Here is a 21091-nt window from a genome sequence, read left to right on the forward strand (position 1 = left end):
ATTTCGCATGGAGAAAGTGAGGCACAGAGGCACCTGCAGGTGTCTGGAAAGGTCTTCAGGGGACCCCTGATCCAGGGCTATGACTTGAACAGGTTTAGGAAACTGGGCCAGCAGCCACCACATTGTTTGCCGGGGAAAAGGCATTTTCAGAGTTAAGAGGAATGTTTGCATCTCATTGCATGAGTAAGACGGGGACCCTGCACATCTACGGAATTGAAATGGATCTGAACTAAAGCTCCTCGACCCTCTCCCCCAAAGCCCCAAGCCCTGTGATATAAGAGCATCCTGAGCTAACACCTAGAATTTAACTGTGTAAACAATGCCCACACCGGCTGCAGCAACAGGATAGAACCTTGCTCCTAAATCTTCACCCCTGAGCCTGCTTGGGATCACGGCCAAGAGGCTGAGCGGAAGGTTATGCCTACCTGGAATGACAGCTCCGCACTACTGTTTTACGGTATGGTTTAATGAGAATCTGCACTATCCTCCACCATTAGCACACAGCTTCTGGGCGGAGGCCACCCTCCCAGTCCCCGTGCTCGTCCCCGTCCCTGGGCGGAATAGACTTCCTCATCTGCATGCACAGCACTTCGTCGATGTAGATGGTGTTCTCTTTGACCTGGATCTCCTCCTGCAGGGCAAGCTGCCTGCAGTTCAGCCCTTTCAGCTCTACCTGAGCCTGGGCTAAAGTTTCCTTTAATCTAGGAGAAGGGGAAGAACATTAGGGAATAATTTCTCTTCTCTGCATCTCTTTGTTAGGGGAAAAAGATCTCTCCATGTGTTCAGTGAAGAAGCCAAACTGCTATGTCCTTGCCCTCTTTCCTCCTTAAGACAGCAATTTCAAGTTGGTGCCCATGGGCCAGTTTCATGGGACCAACAGTCCCTGTGAATTTCAGCACTTAAAAATTGCAAATTTTACCTAAATATCTGGACTTTTGGCTTCTTTAGAAAAATTAAAACACTGGAACCAAAGTCCAGCATGGTAGCCACTGGCCAAAGTAGAGACAGTCCCTAGACATGAACAGGTATAAATGTATACACACACGCCCAGCCGCCCCCACTCACTGTCCACTGGCCTGTCCCCCTCTGGCAAACAGGTTCAAGTGGAGCCCCAGGGAGCCTCTGTCCATGGCTGCCAGCCTACCTTGAAACATTGTGGGTGATCTCTTGAACCTCCTTGATCAGCCTATACTGAGCCACGTCCCGACACAGCTCCACATTAGGCCGGTGTGTCCTGGTCTCAAGGCGGGTGTGAGCCACCTTGGCTGGCCCTTCTTGGTCAAGGATGGCTTTTTGAAGAGTGGTGATGTTTTTCTCCTGTGAAGCAATCTCTTCCATGACCTTACAAGAAGGATTAGAGTAGATGAGGCCAGGTTGTGGTCTCAGGGTCGTCTTAACAGCAGACACTCTTAGAGGTCAGTTTGCTTGTTGTGACCATGTGGGTTAGGAAGAGAGGCCTCAGCTGTCTCACTAGTGGAGCCCCAAAATGAGTCTAAGCTCTCTTCCTTAAAGGTGCCATTGTTGGTGGGCAAGGGAACTCATCGAACCTTAGAATCCCCACATGGAATGGAGGTGACCAACCATTGTCAGCTCATCTCCTACCCATATAATGTGAATTCCCTCCATGATAACCTCAGCAAAGGCTTGGCCAGGACAGGATCTCACTGTCCTTTGTATCACCAGCAGAGAACTGCCTCCTTCCTTATAAATCCCACCCATGAGCACCAGTTCTGCCCTCTGGAAGCCTGGAGAAAAAAATGTGAGCAGCTCAGTCTGATTTTGGTTGGTGTTCCAGTTTGCTAATGCTGCCGGAATGCAAAATACCACAAATGGATTGGCTTTTTTTTTTTTTTTTCCTTGTTTGTCTTTATTCTTTTTTTTTTTTTTTAACTTTCCCTTCTTTTTTAAATCAACTGTATGAAAAAAAAAGTTAAAAAGAAAACAAACATACAATAAAAGAACATTTCAAAGAGACCATAACAAGGGAGTAAGAAAAAGACAACTAACCTATGGTAACTGCTTAACTTCCAACATGTTCCTACTTTACCCCAAGAAAGTTACATAATATAGCAACATTTCAGTGAACTTGTTCCTACCACATCCATCAGAAATTAACAGACCATAGTCATTTCTGGGCATCCCCAGAACGTTAAATAGCTTATCTGTTCTTCTTGGATTATTGTTCCCCCTTCCTTAATTGCTCTCTACTGCTAGTTCCCCTACATTCTACATTATAACCCATTTGTTTTACATTTTTCAAAGTTCACATTAGTGGTAGCATATAATATTTCTCTTTTTGTGCCTGGCTTATTTCGCTCAGCATTATGTCTTCAAGGTTCATCCATGTTGTCATATGTTTCACCACATCGTTCCTTCTTACTGCCGCGTAGTATTCCATTGTGTGTATATACCACATTTTATTTATCCACTCATCTGTTGAAGGACATTTGGGTTGTTTCCATCTCTTGGCAATTGTGAATAATGCTGCTATGAACATTGGCGTGCAGATATCTGTTCGTGTCACTGCTTTCCGATCTTCCGGGTATATACCGAGAAGTGCAATCGCTGGATCGAATGGTAGCTCTATATCTAGTTTTCTAAGGAACTGCCAGACTGACTTCCAGAGTGGCTGAACCATTATACAGTCCCACCAACAATGAATAAGTGTTCCAATTTCTCCACATCCCCTCCAGCATTTGTAGTTTCCTGTTTGTTTAATGGCAGCCATTCTAACCGGTGTTAGATGGTATCTCATTGTGGTCTTAATTTGCATCTCTCTAATAGCCAGTGAAGCTGAACATTTTTTCATGTGTTTCTTGGCCATCCGTATTTCCTCTTCAGAGAACTGTCTTTTCATATCTTTTGCCCATTTTATAATTGGGCTGTCTGTACTATTGTCATTGAGTTGTAGGATTTCTTTGTATATGCAAGATATCAGTCTTTTGTCAGATACATGGTTTCCAAAAATTTTTTCCCATTGAGTTGGCTGCCTCTTTACCTTTTTGAGAAATTCCTTTGAGGTGCAGAAACTTCTAAGCTTGAGGAATTCCCATTTATCTATTTTCTCTTTTGTTGCTTGTGCTTTGGGTGTAAAGTCTAGGAAGTGGCCGCCTAATACAAGGTCTTGAAGATGTTTTCCTACATTATCTTCTAGGAGTTTTATGGTACTTTCTTTTATATTGAGATCTTTGGTCCATTTTGAGTTAATTTTTGTGAAGGGGGTGAGGTAGGGGTCCTCTTTCATTCTTTTGGATATGGATATCCAACTCTCCCAGCCCCATTTGTTGAAAAGACCATTATGGCTCAGTTCGGTGACTTTGGGGGCCTTATCAAAGATCAGTCGGCCATAGATCTGAGGGTCTATCTCTGAATTCTCAATTCGATTCCATTGATCTATATGTCTATCTTTGTGCCAGTACCATGCTGTTTTGGCAACTGTGGCTTTATAATAAGCTTCAAAGTCAGGGAGTGTAAGTCCTCCCACTTTGTTTTTCTTTTTTAGAGTGTCTTTAGCAATTCGAGGCATCTTCCCTTTCCAAATAAATTTGATAACTAGTTTTTCCAAGTCTGCAAAGTAGGTTGTTGGAATTTTGATTGGGATTGCATTGAATCTGTAGATGAGTTTGGGTAGAATTGACATCTTAATGACATTTAGCCTTCCTATCCATGAACATGGAATATTTTTCCATCTTTTAAGGTCCCCTTCTATTTCTTTTAGTAGAGTTATGTAGTTTTCTTTGTATAGGTCTTTTACATCTTTGGTTAAGTTTATTCCTAGGTACTTGATTTTTTTAGTTGCTATTGAAAATGGTATCTTTTTCTTGAGTGTCACTTCAGTTTGTTCATTTCTAGCATATAGAAACATTACTGACTTATGTGCATTAATCTTGTATCCCGCTACTTTGCTAAATTTGTTTATTAGCTCTAGTAGCTGTATTGTTGATTTCTCAGGGTTTTCTAGATATAAGATCATATCATCTGCAAACAATGACAGTTTTACTTCTTCTTTTCCAATTTGGATGCCTTTTATTTCTTTGTCTTGCCGGATTGCCCTGGCTAGCACTTCCAGCACAATGTTGAATAACAGTGGTGACAGCAGGCATCCTTGTCTTGTTCCTGATCTTAGAGGGAAGGCTTTCAGTCTCTCACCATTGAGTACTATGCTGGCAGTGGGTTTTTCATATATGCTCTTTATCATGTTGAGGAAGTTTCCTTCAATTCCTACCTTTTGAAGTGTTTTTATCAAAAAGGGATGTTGGATTTTGTCAAATGCTTTTTCAGCATCTATTGAGATGATCAATTGATTTTTCCCTTTTGACTTGTTAATGTGTTGTAATACATTGATTGTTTTTCTTATGTTGAACCATCCTTGCATGCCTGGAATGAACCCCACTTGGTCATGGTGTATGATTTTTTTAATGTGTCTTTGGATTCGATTTGCAAGTATTTTGTTGAGGATTTTTGCATCTATATTCATTAGGGAGATTGGCCGGTAGTTTTCCTTTTTTGTAGCATCTTTGCCTGGTTTTGGTATTAGATTGATGTTAGCTTCATAAAATGAGTTAGGTAGTGTTCCATTTTTTTCAATGTTTTGAAAGAGTTTGAGTAAGATTGGTGTCAGTTCTTTCTGGAAAGTTTGGTAGAATTCCCCTGTGAAGCCATCTGGCCCTGGGCATTTATTTGTGGGAAGATTTTTGATGACTGATTGGATCTCTTTGCTTGTGATGGGTTGGTTGAGGTCTTCTATTTCTTCTCTGGTCAGTCTAGGTTGTTCATATGTTTCCAGGAAATTGTCCATTTCTTCTACGTTATCCAGTTTGTTGCCATACAGTTGTTCATAATATCCTCTTATAATTTTTTAATTTCTTCAGGATCTGCAGTTATGTCACCTTTTTCATTCATTATTTTGTTTATATGGGTCTTCTCTCTTTTTGATTTTGTCAGTCTAGCTAGGGGCTTGTCAATCTTGTTGATCTTCTCAAAGAACCAACTTTTGGTGATATTTATCCTCTCTATTGTTTTTTTGTTCTCTATGTCATTTATTTCTGCTTTAATCCTTGTTATTTCTTTTCTTGTACTTGGTTTGGGATTGGTTTGCTGTTCATTTTCTAGCTTCTTCAGTTGATCCTCTTTGATTTTGGCTCTTTCTTCCTTTTTAATATATGCGTTTAGTGCTATAAATTTCCCCCTTAGCACTGCTTTTGCTGCATCCCATAGGTTTTGGTATGTTGTGTTCTCATTTTCATTCGTCTCTATATATTTAGCAATTTCTCTTGCTATTTCTTCTTTAACCCACTGATTGTTTAGGAGTGTGTTGTTTAACCTCCAGGTATTTGTGAATTTTCTAAGTCTCTGATGGTTATTGACTTCTAATTGTATTCCATTGTGGTCAGAGAATGTGCTTTGAATAATTTCAATCTTTTTAAATGTATTGAGGCTTGTTTTATGTCCCAGCATATGATCTATTCTGGAGAAAGTTCCGTGAGCACTAGAAAAGTATGTGTATCCTGGTGATTTGGGATGTAATGTCCTGTAGATGTCTGTTAAATCTAATTCATTTATCAGATTGTTTAGGTTTTCAATTTCCTTATTGGTCTTCTGTCTGGTTGATCTATCTATAGGAGAGAGTGATGTGTTGAAGTCTCCCACAATTATTGTGGAAACATCAATTGCTTCCTTTAGTTTTGCCAGTGTTTCTCTCATGTATTTTGTGGCACCTTGATTGGGTGCATAGACATTTACGATTGTTATTTCTTCTTGCTGAATTGCCCCTTTTATTAGTATGTAGTGGCCTTCTTTGTCTCTCAAAACATCCCTGCATTTGAAGTCTATTTTATCTGAGATTAATATTGCTACACCTGCTTTCTTTTGGCTGTAGCTTGCATGAAATATTTTTTTCCATCCTTTCACTTTCAGTTTCTTTGTGTCCCTGTGTCTAAGATGAGTCTCTTGTATGCAACATATTGATGGTTCATTTTTTTTGATCCATTCTGCTAATCTATATCTTTTAATTGGGGAGTTTAATCCATTTACATTCAACGTTAAAACCGTGAAGGCATTTCTTGAATCGGCCATCTTATCCTTTGGTTTATGTTTGCCATATTTTTCCCTCTCTCTATTAATATCCTTTATTGTACCCATACCGAATCTCTTTAGTACTGAACCTTTCTCCAAGTCTCTCTGTCCTGTCTTTGTTTCTCTGTCTGTAGGGCTCCCTTGAGTATCTCCAGTAGGGCAGGTCTCTTGTTAGCAAATTCTCTCAGCATTTCTTTGTCTGTGAAAAATTTAAGCTCTCCCTCAAATTTGAAGGAGAGCTTTGCTGGATAAAGTATTCTTGGCTGGAAATTCCTCTCACTCAGAATTTTAAATATATCGTGCCACTGCCTTCTTGCCTCCATGGTGGCTGCTGAGTAGTCACTACTTAGTCTTATGCTGTTTCCTTTGTATGTGGTGAATTGCTTTTCTCTTGCTGCTTTCAGAACTTGCTCCTTCTCTTCTATGTTTGACAGTGTGATCAGTATATGTCTCGGAGTGGGTTTTTTTGGATTTATTCTATTTGGAGTTCGCTGAGCATTTATGATTTGTGTATTTATGTTGTTTAGAAGATTTGGGAAGTTTTCCCCAACAATTTCTTTGAATACTCTTCCTAGACCTTTACCCTTTTCTTCCCCTTCTGGGACACCAATGAGTCTTAAATTTGGACGTTTCATATTATCTATCATATCCCTGAGGTCCATTTCGATTTTTTCAATTTTTTTCCCCATTCTTTCTTTTATGCTTTCATTTTCCATTCTGTCATCTTCCAGGTCACTGATTCGTTGTTCAATTTCCTCTAGTCTTGTACTATGAGTGTCCAGAATCTTTTTAATTTGGTCAACAGTTTCTTTAATTTCCATAAGATCATCCATTTTTTTATTTAGTCTTGCAATGTCTTCTTTATGCTCTTCTAGGGTCTTCTTGATTTCCTTCATATCACGTACTATGGTCTCATTGTTCATCTTTAGTTCTTTGAGTAGCTGCTCTAGGTGCTGTGTCTCTTCTGGTCTTTTGATTTGGGTGCTTGGGCTTGGGTTATCCATATCGTCTGGTTTTTTCATATGCTTTATAATTTTCTGTTGTTTTTGGCCTCGTGGCATTTGCTGAACTTGATAGGGTTCTTTTAGGGTTTGTGGACCTACTGAAGTCCTTATCTCTAATTTATCAGATCTACAGCTTCGTGGGGTACACTTTCTCTAACTAACCAGCAGGTGGCGTCCACGAGCCACCTGTTCTCCACAAGCCAGTTCTCCCCTGCTTAGCCTTTTTGGTGAGTGGGGGAGTGAGTCTTGTGGGGCCCAATTGGTGTACCAAGCTTGCGTGTGTAGTTGGTGTTGCCTGCCCTGTATGTGGGGCGTGTTTCTGGGCAGTCGGGGAGGGGGGGTGGCCCTAACAATCAAATCTCCCTGATGATCCTAGAGTTTTAAAGCTGCTGCAATAGTCTAATCCTTCAGTTCAGTCCTGCCACAGTTTGTCTCTGCCACTGACCCACAAGTCTTTGGTATTGGCGTATGGCTCCTGAGACTTGCAAGTGGGCCCCTCTTCCAGGCTGTGCACCCCGGGTCCTCTGTTGAGGGATGACTGTGCTATGTCACAGGTGAGTGCCGTCCCCCCAGGGCAGTTCTGGGCTGCTGGGCTGTGTAGGGAGGCTCCCAGTCTGCTCAAATGATGGCTGAATGGGGCTCTGTTAATTCCCACTGCTCCACCTTCCCAGCTTTGGGACATTCAGCTGAGGTTGCAGGGAAGGCTAATGTCCACGCCCAGTTTTGTGGTGTGTGCCTGTTATTTGAAGCACTTCCGTCACACTGGGTTGTCTGGGGCAGCTCTGGGCTATGGGGCTGGCGATGGGCAGGAGTGTTTCCTGTCCACCAGGATGGTGGCTGTGAGCGGACACCCCCCTTTTCTTGGGAAGTTGTGTTGTTTATTGAATTTTCTCAGCCACTGGATTATTGCCTTTTGTCTCAGAGCTCTCTTAGTTCTGCTCTTGACTTGACGTGCCCAAATTGCAATTCTTTGAAGCTTTCTGTATTGGGCTTCTTAGAGTAATTGTTTTAGAAAAAGAAAAAAGGATTTAAAAAAAAAAAAAAAAAAAAAAAAAGGGCCCTCCTCAGAGATCTAATGGGTTATTGAAATGCTAATAGACAAAGCAACCTGGATTGGCTTTTATAAAAGGGGTTTATTTGGTTACACAGTTACAGTCTTAAGGCCATAAAGTGTCCAAGGTAACACACCAGTAATCGGGTACCTTCATTGAAGGATGGCCAGTGGTGTCCAGAAAACCTCTGTTAGCTGGGAAGGCACATGGCTGATGTCTGCTCCATAGTTCTGGTTTCAAAATGGCTTTCTCCCAGGATGCTCCTCTCTAGCCTGCAGTTCCTCAAAAATATCACTCTTAGTTGCATGTGGGTATTTGTCCTCTCTCAGCTTCTCCTGAGCAAGAGTCTGCTTCCAACGACCATCTTCAAAATGTCTCTCATCTGCAGCTCCTGTGCTTTCTTCAAAGTGTCCCTTTTGGCTGTAGCTCCTCTTCAAAATGTTCACTCTCAGCTGCACTGAGTTCCCTCTGTCCGTCAGCTCATTTATATGGCTCCAGCGACTCAACTTAGACCCACCCTGAATGGGCAGAGCAACACCTCCGTGGAAATTATCCAATCAGAGTCATCACCCACAGCTGGGTGGGGCACATCTCCAAAGAAACACTCAAAGAAATCTAATCAACACTGATAACATCTGCCCACACAAGATTACATCAAAGATAATGGCATTTGGGTGACACAATATAGTCAAACTGGCAAAGTTGGTATTTCTGAGGGTGGCTTTTGTGTGCAGAAAAGGTTACTTATAGGTTACTTGGTCTTTCATATTAATATTTAACTAGTTAAAGTGTAGTTCATTCTTAAGCTTTGTTCTTGACATCGCATAAGTGAAATTTTGAAACATACACAAAAGTAAATTGATTAAGCCTCCATGTACTCATCATCGAATTAAGCAGTGATCAATATATGGCCAATCTTGTTTTACCTATACACCTTTCTCCCGACCCCTGCCCATCAGCTGAATTATTTTAAAGCAAATCCCAGATATTACATTGTTTCAGTCTTAAATACTTGAGTATTCATCTCTAAGACATAAGGACTCTTTTTCTTTTAACATAACCACAATATCTTTATCACACACACACACACACACACACACACACACACACACAAAGAAGGATTCTTTAATATCATCAAATATCTCCATTTGTCCCATATATTTTTTAATAGTTGGTCATTCAAATCAGAATCCAAAGAAGGTCCACATATTTCATTTGGTTTTCTCAAGCTTTTTCTTGAGTTTTCTAAGTTTTCCTTAAGTTAAATTTATAGATATTATATGATTTTTCAATTAAGCAAATGATAAACACTTTAGAGTGATTTTGATTAGCAGTTGGTTTCACTTCAAACTTAAACTCCTTTGAACACTTAAAGCAGAATTTATAAGTTTAATGTATAACATTTCATCTTTTAAGTACTAGAATTGTCTTAAAAAAGACCATCTGGAGTTCTTGAAAAGATCTTGTCATTTTAATAAATTAAACTACTAAAAATGATAAATCTTAAGTTCTCTTAAATGTTTTAATATTGTCTTTAAACAATAAATTCAGCTTAAAATTATAAGGCTAAATTGATTATTCAGTTGAATATTTTAAGTCATAATAAAAAAAAAAAGGCCAAATTCCCTTAAATTTTACAAATACTCAAATTATCAGAAATACACTGATTCTTTAACATGTTATTACTAATACTACAGGTTAGATCAGGAATCAGCAAGCTATCACCAGTGGGCCAAATCCAGTCCCACGCCGGTTTTAGTTCAGACTGCAAGATAAGAATGGTTTTTACATTTTTTAATGGCTGGGAAAAAAACTGAAAGAGTAATATTTCATGGCATGTGAAAATTATGTAACATTCCAATTCTGTTGTGCATAAATAAAGTTTTATTGGAACAGAGCCATGCTCATTTATTTTGACAAGCTGAGTAGTTGCAATAGACTCAACATGATATTCTCATTCCTTTGTGCTGCTGCTCAAAGCACTACAGATTGCAGGGATGCAGTTGTAACTTGACAGCTTTCTGAGTGCTGCGTGTATTATCACTCAGTGACATCTCATTTTTATTATTAGCAGTGTGTACCCATCATGTTAAAACAAGAAAAATGAACTTAAGTGTTGCACTCCAACACTTAATGGAGTATAGATTATTTTGTTATTGAATTAAATGAAAAAGCATTGCATTTATTATGCAGTGACACCCTAACTGTGCTAAAATAATACAACAAACATCAACCTTTCCAGACTAAGCACTCATCACAATATTCCCAACTCAGAGAAAGCAATGATCAGAAAACAAGATATTTTAAAAAAGGAATAGCATGTCACAGCAGAATTTCTTCACAACAATAAAAAATGGAAGAGGCTACAATCCAAGTAGTTTTCCAAGTGGCTCATTTGTTAGTCAAGCAAAGAAAGCCAGCTACCAATGGTGACTTAATTAAATCATGTTTGATTACCCAGCTGAAGTATGTCCAGAGAATATAAACTTGTCTGAGACTATCAGCCTTTCTGCCAAAACAGTTGCTCAGAAAGTTGAGGGCACTGGGAGCAACATAAGTAGTCAATCAAAAGAAAAGATAAATGATTTCAAGTGGTTTTCCTTGGCTCTTGAAGACTTGACAGATGTCCCAATACTGTTCAAATGTTGTTTGAGTTGTCAATACTGAATTTGAAGTGCCTGAAGAATTAACATCTATGAATGGTCTGCACGAAACTATGGGTGAAAATATTTTCAGAAAGTTGATAAAACGAAGTAGAATGTGCTAAGAAGCATTATAATTGATGGTGGTAAAAATATGTGTGGAGAAAGATGACTTCCGGGAAGATGGCAGAGTGGGTAAGGCAGAGCAGGCTTCTGCTCCGTGAAGGAAACTAGACAGGGGCTAGAGAACACCCAGGACCACGGTTTCAGGGTGTGAGTGGCCACAGAGGGACTCCTATAGTACGTAGTGGGGATGTGGCTGGAAAGGTGGAGAGACTGTACCTTGAGGGATGGGGTGACTTTGTTCAGCTGTCACTGCCTCCTGGGCCAACAGTGGTGAGACAGCCACCAGGCAAGGGAATGAGCAGTGGTCTCAACTCCCATGCACCCACCATAACAATTAACTGGGGAGAAAATCCTCCACAGCCACATGGCCAAGAGCTCCCATGAGGAAACCCAGGAGCCAGCGGACAAGTATTGACCACATTTACTCTCCCCCCATGGAAGTCCGGGGGATGCACAGGCAAGAAGCAGGGATAAGAAAGGGTAACACACGGAAACACCAGAGTCCTCCTACACCCCAGAGGATCATGAGAAAATGGCAAGCAGGGAGGGGGGCACATTTGAGCTGGAGGGTGCCTTTGAGTGGATTCCCTACCAAACTACACAGGGCCCAGATCACATGCCCAGGGCAGGCAGTTCCCAGTGCACATGGAGAACTGGTGCACTGATTGGATTCCTACCCAGTTTGGATCCCACCCAGCACATAGGTGAAGTTGGGGGAAAACTGGCTTGAGACTAAGAGGTGGCTCAAAAGCACCATCAGCTGGTAAGACAGGGAAAGTGCACTCCAACAAGCTGTAGCTCTGCCAAGTTATATATACATGTTCAAATAATCCTGCATTTCCCAAAATAATCTTTCCAAGATAAGCAAATGCCATGAAGCCAACAGAAAATCATGAAGCACCTGAAGAATCAAGAAAACATGGACAAGCCAAATGAACAATTTAAAAAGTTGGAAGAGACACAATATTTAGAGCAGTTAATTAGAGAAGTACACACAGATCTCCAAAACAACTTAAACGAGATGGCTGAAGACATAAAGGACATCAGGAATACTCTAGAAGAGCCTAAAGAAGAATTCGAAGAGTAAATTTAAAAATAGCAGATCTTATGGAAATAAAAGATACTGTTGATCAAATTAAAAAATATATTAGAGACAAACAACAGCAGATTTGAAGAGGCAGAAGAAAGGGTAAGTAAACTAGAGGATAGACCAATTGAATGTGAACACACAAAAGAACAAATGGTGAAAAATTTTAAAAAAAAATTGAAAAGGCTCTCAGGGAAATGATGGACAACATGAAGTGCACAAATACAAGAGTGACTAGTGTCCAAGAAGGAGAAGGGTAAAGGGCTAGGAAGAGTATTTCAAGACATAGTTGAGGAAAACTTCCCAACCCTTCTAAATGACATAAATATGCAAATAAATGATGCCCAATGAACTCCAAATATAATAAATCAAAATAAACCCACTCCAAGATATACACTGATCAGATTGTCAAATGCTAAAGAGAAGGAGAATGTTCTGAAAGCAGCAAGAGAGAAGCGATTCACCAAATACAAGGGAAACAACATAAGACTAAGTACTAACAACTCAGCATGCACCATGGAAGCAAGAAGGCAAGAAGGCATATTTAAGATTCTGAAAGAAAAATTGGCAGATAAGAATTCTTTATCCAGCAAAGCTCTCCTTCAAAATTGAGGGAGAGTTTAAAAGTTTCAAAGACAAACAAATGCTGAGAGAATTTGTTACCAAGAGATCTACCCTGCAAGAAATACAAAAGGGAGATTTACCAGCTGAGAAAAAAAAGGAAAGAGAGGTCTGGAAAAGGGCACATAACTAAATAGTATTAGTAAGGGTAGCTTAAAGAAAAAAAGAGAGAGGGAAAAATAGATCTAACAACCAAAAACCAAAGGATAAGATGACTGGTTTAAGAACTCCCTTCACAGTAACAATGTTGAATGTGAATGGATTAAACTCTCCAATTAAAAGATACAAACTGGTAGGATAGATTAAAAACTATGACCCATCGATATGCTATTTACAAGAGACTCATCTTAGACCCTGCAACACAAAAAGACTAAAAGTGAAAGGAAGGAAAAATATTCTATGCAAGCTGCAACCAAAAGAAAGCAGCAGTAGCTATACAAAATATATATCAGACAAAATAGACTTTAAATGCAAAGATGTCAAAAGAGACAAAGAAGGACACTATATATTAATAAAAGGGACAGTTCACCAAGAAGAAATAATAATCACAAATATTTATGCAACCAATCAAGGAGCTCCAAAGTACATGAGACAACCATTGGCTAAGCTGAAGGTAGCAATAGACATTTCTACAGTAATAGCAGGAACCTTCAATACACCACTCTCTTCTATAGATAGAGCAACTAGACAGAGGACCAATAAGGAAATTGAGAACCTAAACAATATATCAATTAGACATAACAGATATATATAGACAGATAGATCATTACATCCCAAAATACCAGGATATACATTCATTCTCTAGGACTCATGGAACATTTTTGTTTATGCTGGGGCACAAAACAAGTCTTAATAAATTGAAAAAGATTGGAATTATTCAAAGTACATTCTCTGACCACAATGGAATGCAACTAGAAATCAACAACCACCAAAGAATATATATGGAGGTTAAACAACACACTCCTAAACAACCAGTGGGTCAAAGAAGAAATTGCAAGAGAAATAGGTAAATATCTAGAGACAAATGGAAATGAGAACACAAGAAATACAAAACCTGTGGGATGCAGAGAAGGCACTGCTGAGAGGGAAATTTATAGCCCTAAATGCATACATCAAAAAGCAAGAAAGAGCTAAAACTAAAGACCTAAATGAACAACTGAAGACACTAGGGAATGATCAGCAAACTAACCCTAATGCAAGTAGAAGAAAATAAATAACAAGGATTAAAGCAGAAATAAATGAGCTGGAGAAAAAAAGAAACAATAGAGAGATAAATAAAACCAAAAGTTGGTTGTTTGAGAAGATCAACAAGATTGATAGACCCTTAGCTAGAATGACAAAGTCAAAAGGAGAGAAGACCCAAATAAACAGAATCAGAAATGAGAGTGGGGTAATTACTATGGATCCCAAAGAAATAAAAAAAATCATAAGAGGATACTATGAACAACTGTACACCAAGAAGCTAGACAACCTAGAGGATATGGACAATTTCCTGGAAACACGTGAACAATCTAGACTGACCCAGGAAGAAATAGAAGACCTCAACAAACCAATCACAAGCAAAGACATCTAGTCAAAATCAAAATCATCAAAAATCTGCCTACAAATAAAAGCTCAATGCAAGATGGCTTCACAGGGGAATTTTACCAAACTTTCCAAAAAGAATTGACACCATTCCTGCTCAAAGTCTTTCAAAAAATTGAAGAAAAGGGAACACCACCCAACTCATTTTATGAAGCTAACATCACTCTAAAACCAAAACCAGATAAAGATACTACAAAAAAGGAAAACTATAGGCCAATCTCCCTACGGATATTCTCAACAAAGTAGTTGCAAATCGAATCCAAAGGCACATTAAAAGAATTATAAATCATGACCAAGTGGGGTTCATTCCTGGCATGCAAGGGTGATTCAACATAAGAAAACCAATTAACATATTACAAAACATTAACAAATCAAAAGGGAAAAATCAAATGATCATCTTGATAGTTGCTGAAAAAGCATCTGACAAAATTCAGCATCCCTTTTTGATAAAAACACTTCAAAAGGTAGGAATTGAAGGAAACTTACTCAATATGATAAAGGACATATATGAAAAATCCACAGCCAGCATAGTACTCAATGGCAAGAGACTGAAAGCCTTTCCCATAAGATCGGGAACGAGACGAGGATGTCAACCATCACCACTATTATTCAACATTGTGCTAGAAGTTTTAGCCAGAACAATTCGCCAAGATAAAGAAATAAAAGACATCCAAATTGGAAATGAAGAAGTAAAACTGTCATTGTTTGCAGGTGATATGATCTTATATTTGGAAAATTCTGAGAAATCAATAATCTTGAGATAATAAACAAATTCAGCAGAGTGGGAGGATACAAGATTAATGCCCGTAAGTCAGTAATGTTCCTATACAGTAGTAATGACCTAACCGAAGAGGCAATTAAAAAAATTCCATTCACAATAGGAACTAAAAAAATCAGGTACCTAGGAATAAATTTAACCAAGGATGTAAAAGGCCTCTAACAGAAAATTACAAATTGTTACTAAAAGAAATCAAAGGGGACCTAAAGAGGTGGAAAGATATCCCATGTTCATGGCTAGAAAAGCTAAACGTCATTAAGATGTCAATTCTGCCGAAACTGATCTACAGATTCAACACAATTACAATCAAGATTCCAAAAACCTACTTTGCAGACTTGGAAAAGCTACTTATCAAATTTATTTGGAAGGGAAAGGGGCCTCAAATTGCCAAAAACATATTAATAAAGAAGAATGAAGTGGGAGGACTTACACTTCCAGAATTGGAAGCCTACTATAAAGCCACAGTGGTCAAAACAGCATGGTTTTGGCACAAAGACAGACATATTGATCAATGGAGATTTGAGAGTTCAGAAACAGACCCCTGGATATATGGTCAACTGATTTTTGATAAGGCCCCCAAGTCCACTGAACTGAGACAGAACAGTCTCTTCAACAAATGGGGCTGGGAGAAATGGGTAGCCATAGCAAAAAGAATGAAAGAAGACCTCACACCTTATACAAAAAATTAACTCAAAGTGGATCAAAAACCTCAATATAAGAGACAGTACCATAAAACTCCTAGAAGATCATATAGGGAAACACCTTCAAGACCTAGTAATAGGAGGTTGCTTCTTAGACCTTACATCCAAAGCACAAGCAACAAAAGAAAAAAGGGATAAATGGGAACTCCTCAAAATCAAAAGCTTCTGTGCCTCAAAAGACTTTGTCAAAAAGGTGAAGAGGCAACCAACTCAATGGGTGAAAATATTTGGAAACCATATATCTGATAAGAGACTGATATCTTGCATATGTAAAGAAATCCTACAACTCAACAACAATAGTACAAACAGCCCAATTGTAAAATGGGCAAAAGATATGAAAAGGCATTTTTCTGAAGAGGAAATACAAATGACTAAAAAAACACATGAAAAAATGTTCTTCTTCACTAGCTATTAGGGAAATTCAAATCAAAACCACAATGAGATACCGATAAGAATGGCTGCCATTTAAACAAACAGGAAACAACAAATGCTGGAGAGGATGTGGAGAAATTGGAACTCTTATTCATTGCTGGTGGGAATATATAATGGTACAGCCACTGTAGAAGATAGTTTGGTGGTTTCTCAGAACACTAGATATCGAATTACCCTACTATCTAGCAATTTCACTTCTCCATATATACCCAGAAGCTCTGAAAGCAGTGACACAGACATTTGTACATTGATGTTCTTGGTGGCATTGTTCACAATTGCCAAGAGATGGAAACAATCCAGGTGTCCTTCAACAGATGAGTGGATAAACAAAATGTAGTATACACACATGATGAAATACTATGCAGCAGTAAGAAGGAACGAGGTCATGAAACATATGACAACATGGATGAAACTTGAAGACATAATTCTGAGTGAATAAGTCAGACACAAAAGGAGAGCTATTGTATGTTACCACTACTTTGAACTCCCTGAACAATGTAAAATCAATGTCTTATAATATAGAATATTGGAGACCTAGGGATAGACAGAAGCTAGTGAAGGGGGAATGATAACCTAATACGTTCAGACACATTAATAAGAAGGAACTTAAAGGTATGGGAATGGATCAGGGTGGTGATTGTTTGTTAATGGTATTATAAGTATCAGCGCTGCATTGAAGGTGAATAGGATTGAAAGGGGTTGTTTAAAGGCATGTATTCCACAGATCAGCACTACAAATACAGATAGGTGCTTGTGTGATATACTTCTAAGGTATGACATGGTACAGAGAGTTGACAACAGAGTGCTTGTGCTGGTTCGGAAATATTACGTTCCCTCAAAAGCCATATTCTTTAATGCAATCTTGTGGGAGCAGGCTTATTAATCTTTTTGATTAGGGTGTGACCTCTTGATTGAATGTTTCCATGGAGATTTGACCCTGCCCCATTCAAGGTAGGGCTTGATTAGTTCACTGGAGTATTTAAGAGAGCTAAGAGAGACCCCAATGCTTGCTGACACTTAGAGATGCTCAGAGATGCTTGGAGTTGTGGACAGAAGGACACTTGGAGATGCTAAGCTAAGGATGCACAGGAGTTGCTAGAGGAGCTGAAACACAACCCAGAAGTCAGCAGACACCAGACACATGCCTTCCCAGATGACAGAGGTGTTCCAGATGCCATCAGCTATTCTTCAATGAAGGTATCTGTATTAGTTAGAGTTCTCTAGGGAAACAAAGCCAACAAGAGATATCTGTAAATATAAGATTTTATAAAAGTGTCTCATGCAACTGTAGGGATGCATAAGTCCAAATTCCATAGGGCAGGCAGCAAACTGGCAACTCCAATGAAGGTGTTTGATGAACTTCTCAGGCAGCGAACTGGCAGCTTCAATGAAGGGTGTTTGATGAACTCCTCAGGAAACACTTCGCTGGCGAGCTGAAGAAGTGAAGGTCCTCTATCTGTCTTGCTTGGAAGTCTTCAACTGATTGAATTCTCTCATTATGGAAGACACACCCTTCACTGAGGGAATCAGCCACAGCTGCAGCCAATTGACTGATAATTTAATAAACCAGCCCTCTGGTTTATTAACCAGCCACAAATGTCCTTGCAGTAACGTTAGGCTAGTGCTTGCTTGACCAAACACCTGGACATCATCACATGGCCAAGTTGACACATGAACCTAACCATCACATACCCCTTTTCAACATGACAGGCTGGTGGTCACTGCCTAGACATCTCTGAGGATCAGGAAAGTGATTAAACTAGAGGAAGGGGTAGCAACAGACAAGATAGAATTTAACAAAGACTATGACTACCGAATCTTTATATAATTTTCTTTTTCTTAGCTGCTAGGGTATTAGAATAGCTAGAAGGAAAGAATTGACATGGTGGACTGTAACCCATAGCATCCTTTGAAATTTGTTCTCTAGCTACTTGTTAAATCTATACCTTTTTGTATACATCTTATATTTCCCAATAAGGAAATAACTGAAACTGTGGTACTATAACTCATAACAACTTTGGAAATTTCCTATATATCTACTGGTTAAATCATACTTTGAAAGATGCTACCTTTTTGTATATATGTTTTATTTCATAATTAGGAAATAATTGAAACTTTGGAACTGTAACCTATAATATTCTTTGAAATTTGCTCTCTAACCATACTTGTTAAATTGCATTTGGAAAATTATCACTTCTATGTATGGATGTTATATTCTACAATCAAAAATATGATTTAAAAATGTCCTAACAAATTACTACCAAATTCAATCCAGCAAAGCATTGAAAATTCCTTTATTCTACACTTACCTTAATTAACAGTTTGGTTGAATATAGAATCCTATGCTGGAAATCGCTTTCCTTCAGTATTTTAAAGGCATTTCTCCATTGTCTTTTAACTTCCAGTGTTGTTATATTAAGAACTCCAAATCCACTGTTACTCTTGGTATTTTATAAAACCTGCTCTATTTTTCCTCTCTAGAAATTCATGGGATCTTCTTGTTCCCAGTTGAGATGGTTAGTTTTGTGTGTGAAACTAGGTATGGTGTCCAGTTGTTCAGTCAAACTCTGGCCTAGATGTTACATGGAGGCATTTTTTAGATGTCGTTACCATCCACAATCAGTTGACTTGTAGATTACTCTCATCCAATCAGTGGGAAACCTTAAGACAAAAAACTGAGGTTTCTAGGAAAAGAAATTCTGTCACAAGACTGTATCTTTTACTCCTCTCTGAGTTTCCAGCCTGCTGGCCTCCCCTACAGATTTCAGACTCAAGGCTTCAACATCAACTCCTACCGGATTTCCAACCTGCTGAGAAATTCAGACTCAAGACTGCATCAGCCTTGAAAACAGAATTTCCAGCCTCTGGCCTGCACCACAGATAATTGGACTTGCCAGCTCTCCATAATCACATAAACCAATTCCTTAAAATAAATCCATGTATTTACACATACACACATATATCCTGTTGGTTCTGTCTCTTTGGAGAGCCCTGACTAATACAGCAGTGTTCTGAATTTCATATTAAATACCTTATTGTCAGCCTTTTCACTTTTCTTGCACTGGGCACTTAAAGAGCTCTGCAAACTCATGTCCTTTAGCTCTGGAAAATTCATTAAATTATTTCTTTGATTATTTCTTCCTCTTGATTTTTTTCTATTCTTGCTGGAATTCCTATTATTTGAACTATTACTCTAATTTTCTTATAATTTCTCTCGTATCTTTCCTTTCTGTTTTTTTGTTTTATTTTTGAGTTTTCTCAACTTTTATCTTCCAAGATTTTTGTTTTTTTTTTATTTCTTCTACTACATTTTTAGTTTCCAAGAGTGTTTTGTTCTCTGAATTCACTTCTTTTATAGCATTCTCTTCAGAAAAAAAAATTTTTTTTAATCTGTCTCAGTATATCAATGCCAGTTCTTTTGAAGACTTTTCATTATGATATTGTTTCTATTGACAACGAAAGTGGAAAAACCTAAATTTTAACTCACAGGAGAATGGATTAACAACTTGGGGCATAGTGATACAGATGAATTCTTACAGCAATTAAAATTAATAAATTAGAGCTACATGATTTTATGTGGGTAAATCTCAAATTATAGGGCTAAGGGAAGAAAGCAAATTGTAGAAAGTTATATAAATTTTGACTCCATTTACACAAGGTTTAATAACAATGTTTAATAACAAGGTGCATATATTTGAAACCAGGCAAGGGAATGAACAACTCCAAATTCAGGAAATTAGTTACATCTATGAAGGAAGAGACACAAAACTGAAGTACACAGTAGATTTCATTTCTTAAGCTGAGTAGTGGATACACAGATATTATTAAATTTTTACTTTTTGATATTTTAAAATATTCACAATGTTTTTAATTTATATTAAAAAGTGAGGGAAAAGAGGGCCTGTGAAAGTCAGGTCTCTGCTTCAAGAAGTTAGCATAAAAAATCCAAAATTTAAAAATTTAAAAACTTAAAAAAAAAAAAAAGAAGTTAATATAAAAATGCAAAGATGGCAGAGAAGATAGGCAGCAAAATCCTAGCTGTCATTTACAGGATGTGAGTAAGTAAATTATCTAGTTTTGGCTTCATTTTAACTAAAAAGGAACAGTGACCTGAATGTGATGGTACAAAAAACAATCAAGATGGGATTGCAACAGAAGGGAAATTGTGCAAGCAGAGGGAAAGGTTTTCTAACTTGCTCAAATTACTCCCCTTACTGTTAATTCCAAAAGGGTGGATATATCGACCTAACATGGGAATTGATGTAGGCCTTATTTTTCATCTCTTCTGGGAATTGTACAGATGGCCCTGGGGGTATGGGTGGAGGCAGGTGGGGAGACAGAGAGGTGGCCGTTTGCATTGTGCATAAATCTGAGCTATCCCAACTGCGTGCCCTAGAATTTCTCGATTACCCTGAACACCTGGTGTTTCCTCCCACCAACTAGGCTTCTGTGGAGGTCCAGTAAGCCAGTGTGACCTGATCTGCATTGCTGCACTTGCTTTTCCTGTCAGCATCCCTACATGAAGTGTCCCTGGAATGAGTGGTGACAGGACTCATTCTCCTATCTCCAATCTGGCTGGTAATGGTCAGCCTGGCAGCCTGTTATCTTTTCAGCTCGTGCTACCCCCTCTTTCCACCAGAGAGGCTTGAAAAGACCCCAAGAAGCAACTTAAGTGAGATGTTCACAGCACCAAACAGGTCATTTCAACAACAATAACAAATTAACTCTTCTCCCTATCCCATCTCTTCCCATTTCCCAGAAACAAACACTTGCAATAGCACTTTGGGCACTTTTTTCCATTATTAGCCTCCCTGTTTCTAAATAAAATAAATTATTTCACCACTTCCAATTTTAGAAATATTTATTGATTTCCTGTCATAAAAAATAAGTAATATTGAGGACTGATGGCTTGGTATGCCGAGCCCTCTATCTTGGGGCTTGCCCTTATGAAGTTCATTACTGCAAAGGAGAGGCTAAACCTGCTTTTAA

At 38.6% G+C, this 21091-nt stretch overlaps 1 protein-coding gene across 5 annotated transcripts in view; it reads right to left on the bottom strand.

Moving 5' to 3' along the window:
- TEKT1 (tektin 1) overlaps positions 1 to 21091 on the bottom strand; it is a 63350-nt gene that overhangs the window by 16379 nt on the left and 25880 nt on the right. For 4 of the 5 annotated variants that reach the window (XM_037808685.1, XM_037808681.1, XM_037808683.1 and 1 more), the window contains one exon: positions 1145 to 1341. In XM_037808685.1, the coding sequence (XP_037664613.1) occupies positions 1145 to 1341 (197 nt within the window). Of the gene's footprint in view, positions 1 to 445; positions 702 to 1144; positions 1342 to 21091 lie in introns of those variants that run through there. The other variant, XM_037808682.1, reaches the window with a different exon arrangement.

This window comes from Choloepus didactylus, chromosome 18 (assembly GCF_015220235.1).
Source record: "Choloepus didactylus isolate mChoDid1 chromosome 18, mChoDid1.pri, whole genome shotgun sequence".
Classification (NCBI taxonomy): domain Eukaryota; kingdom Metazoa; phylum Chordata; class Mammalia; order Pilosa; family Megalonychidae; genus Choloepus; species Choloepus didactylus.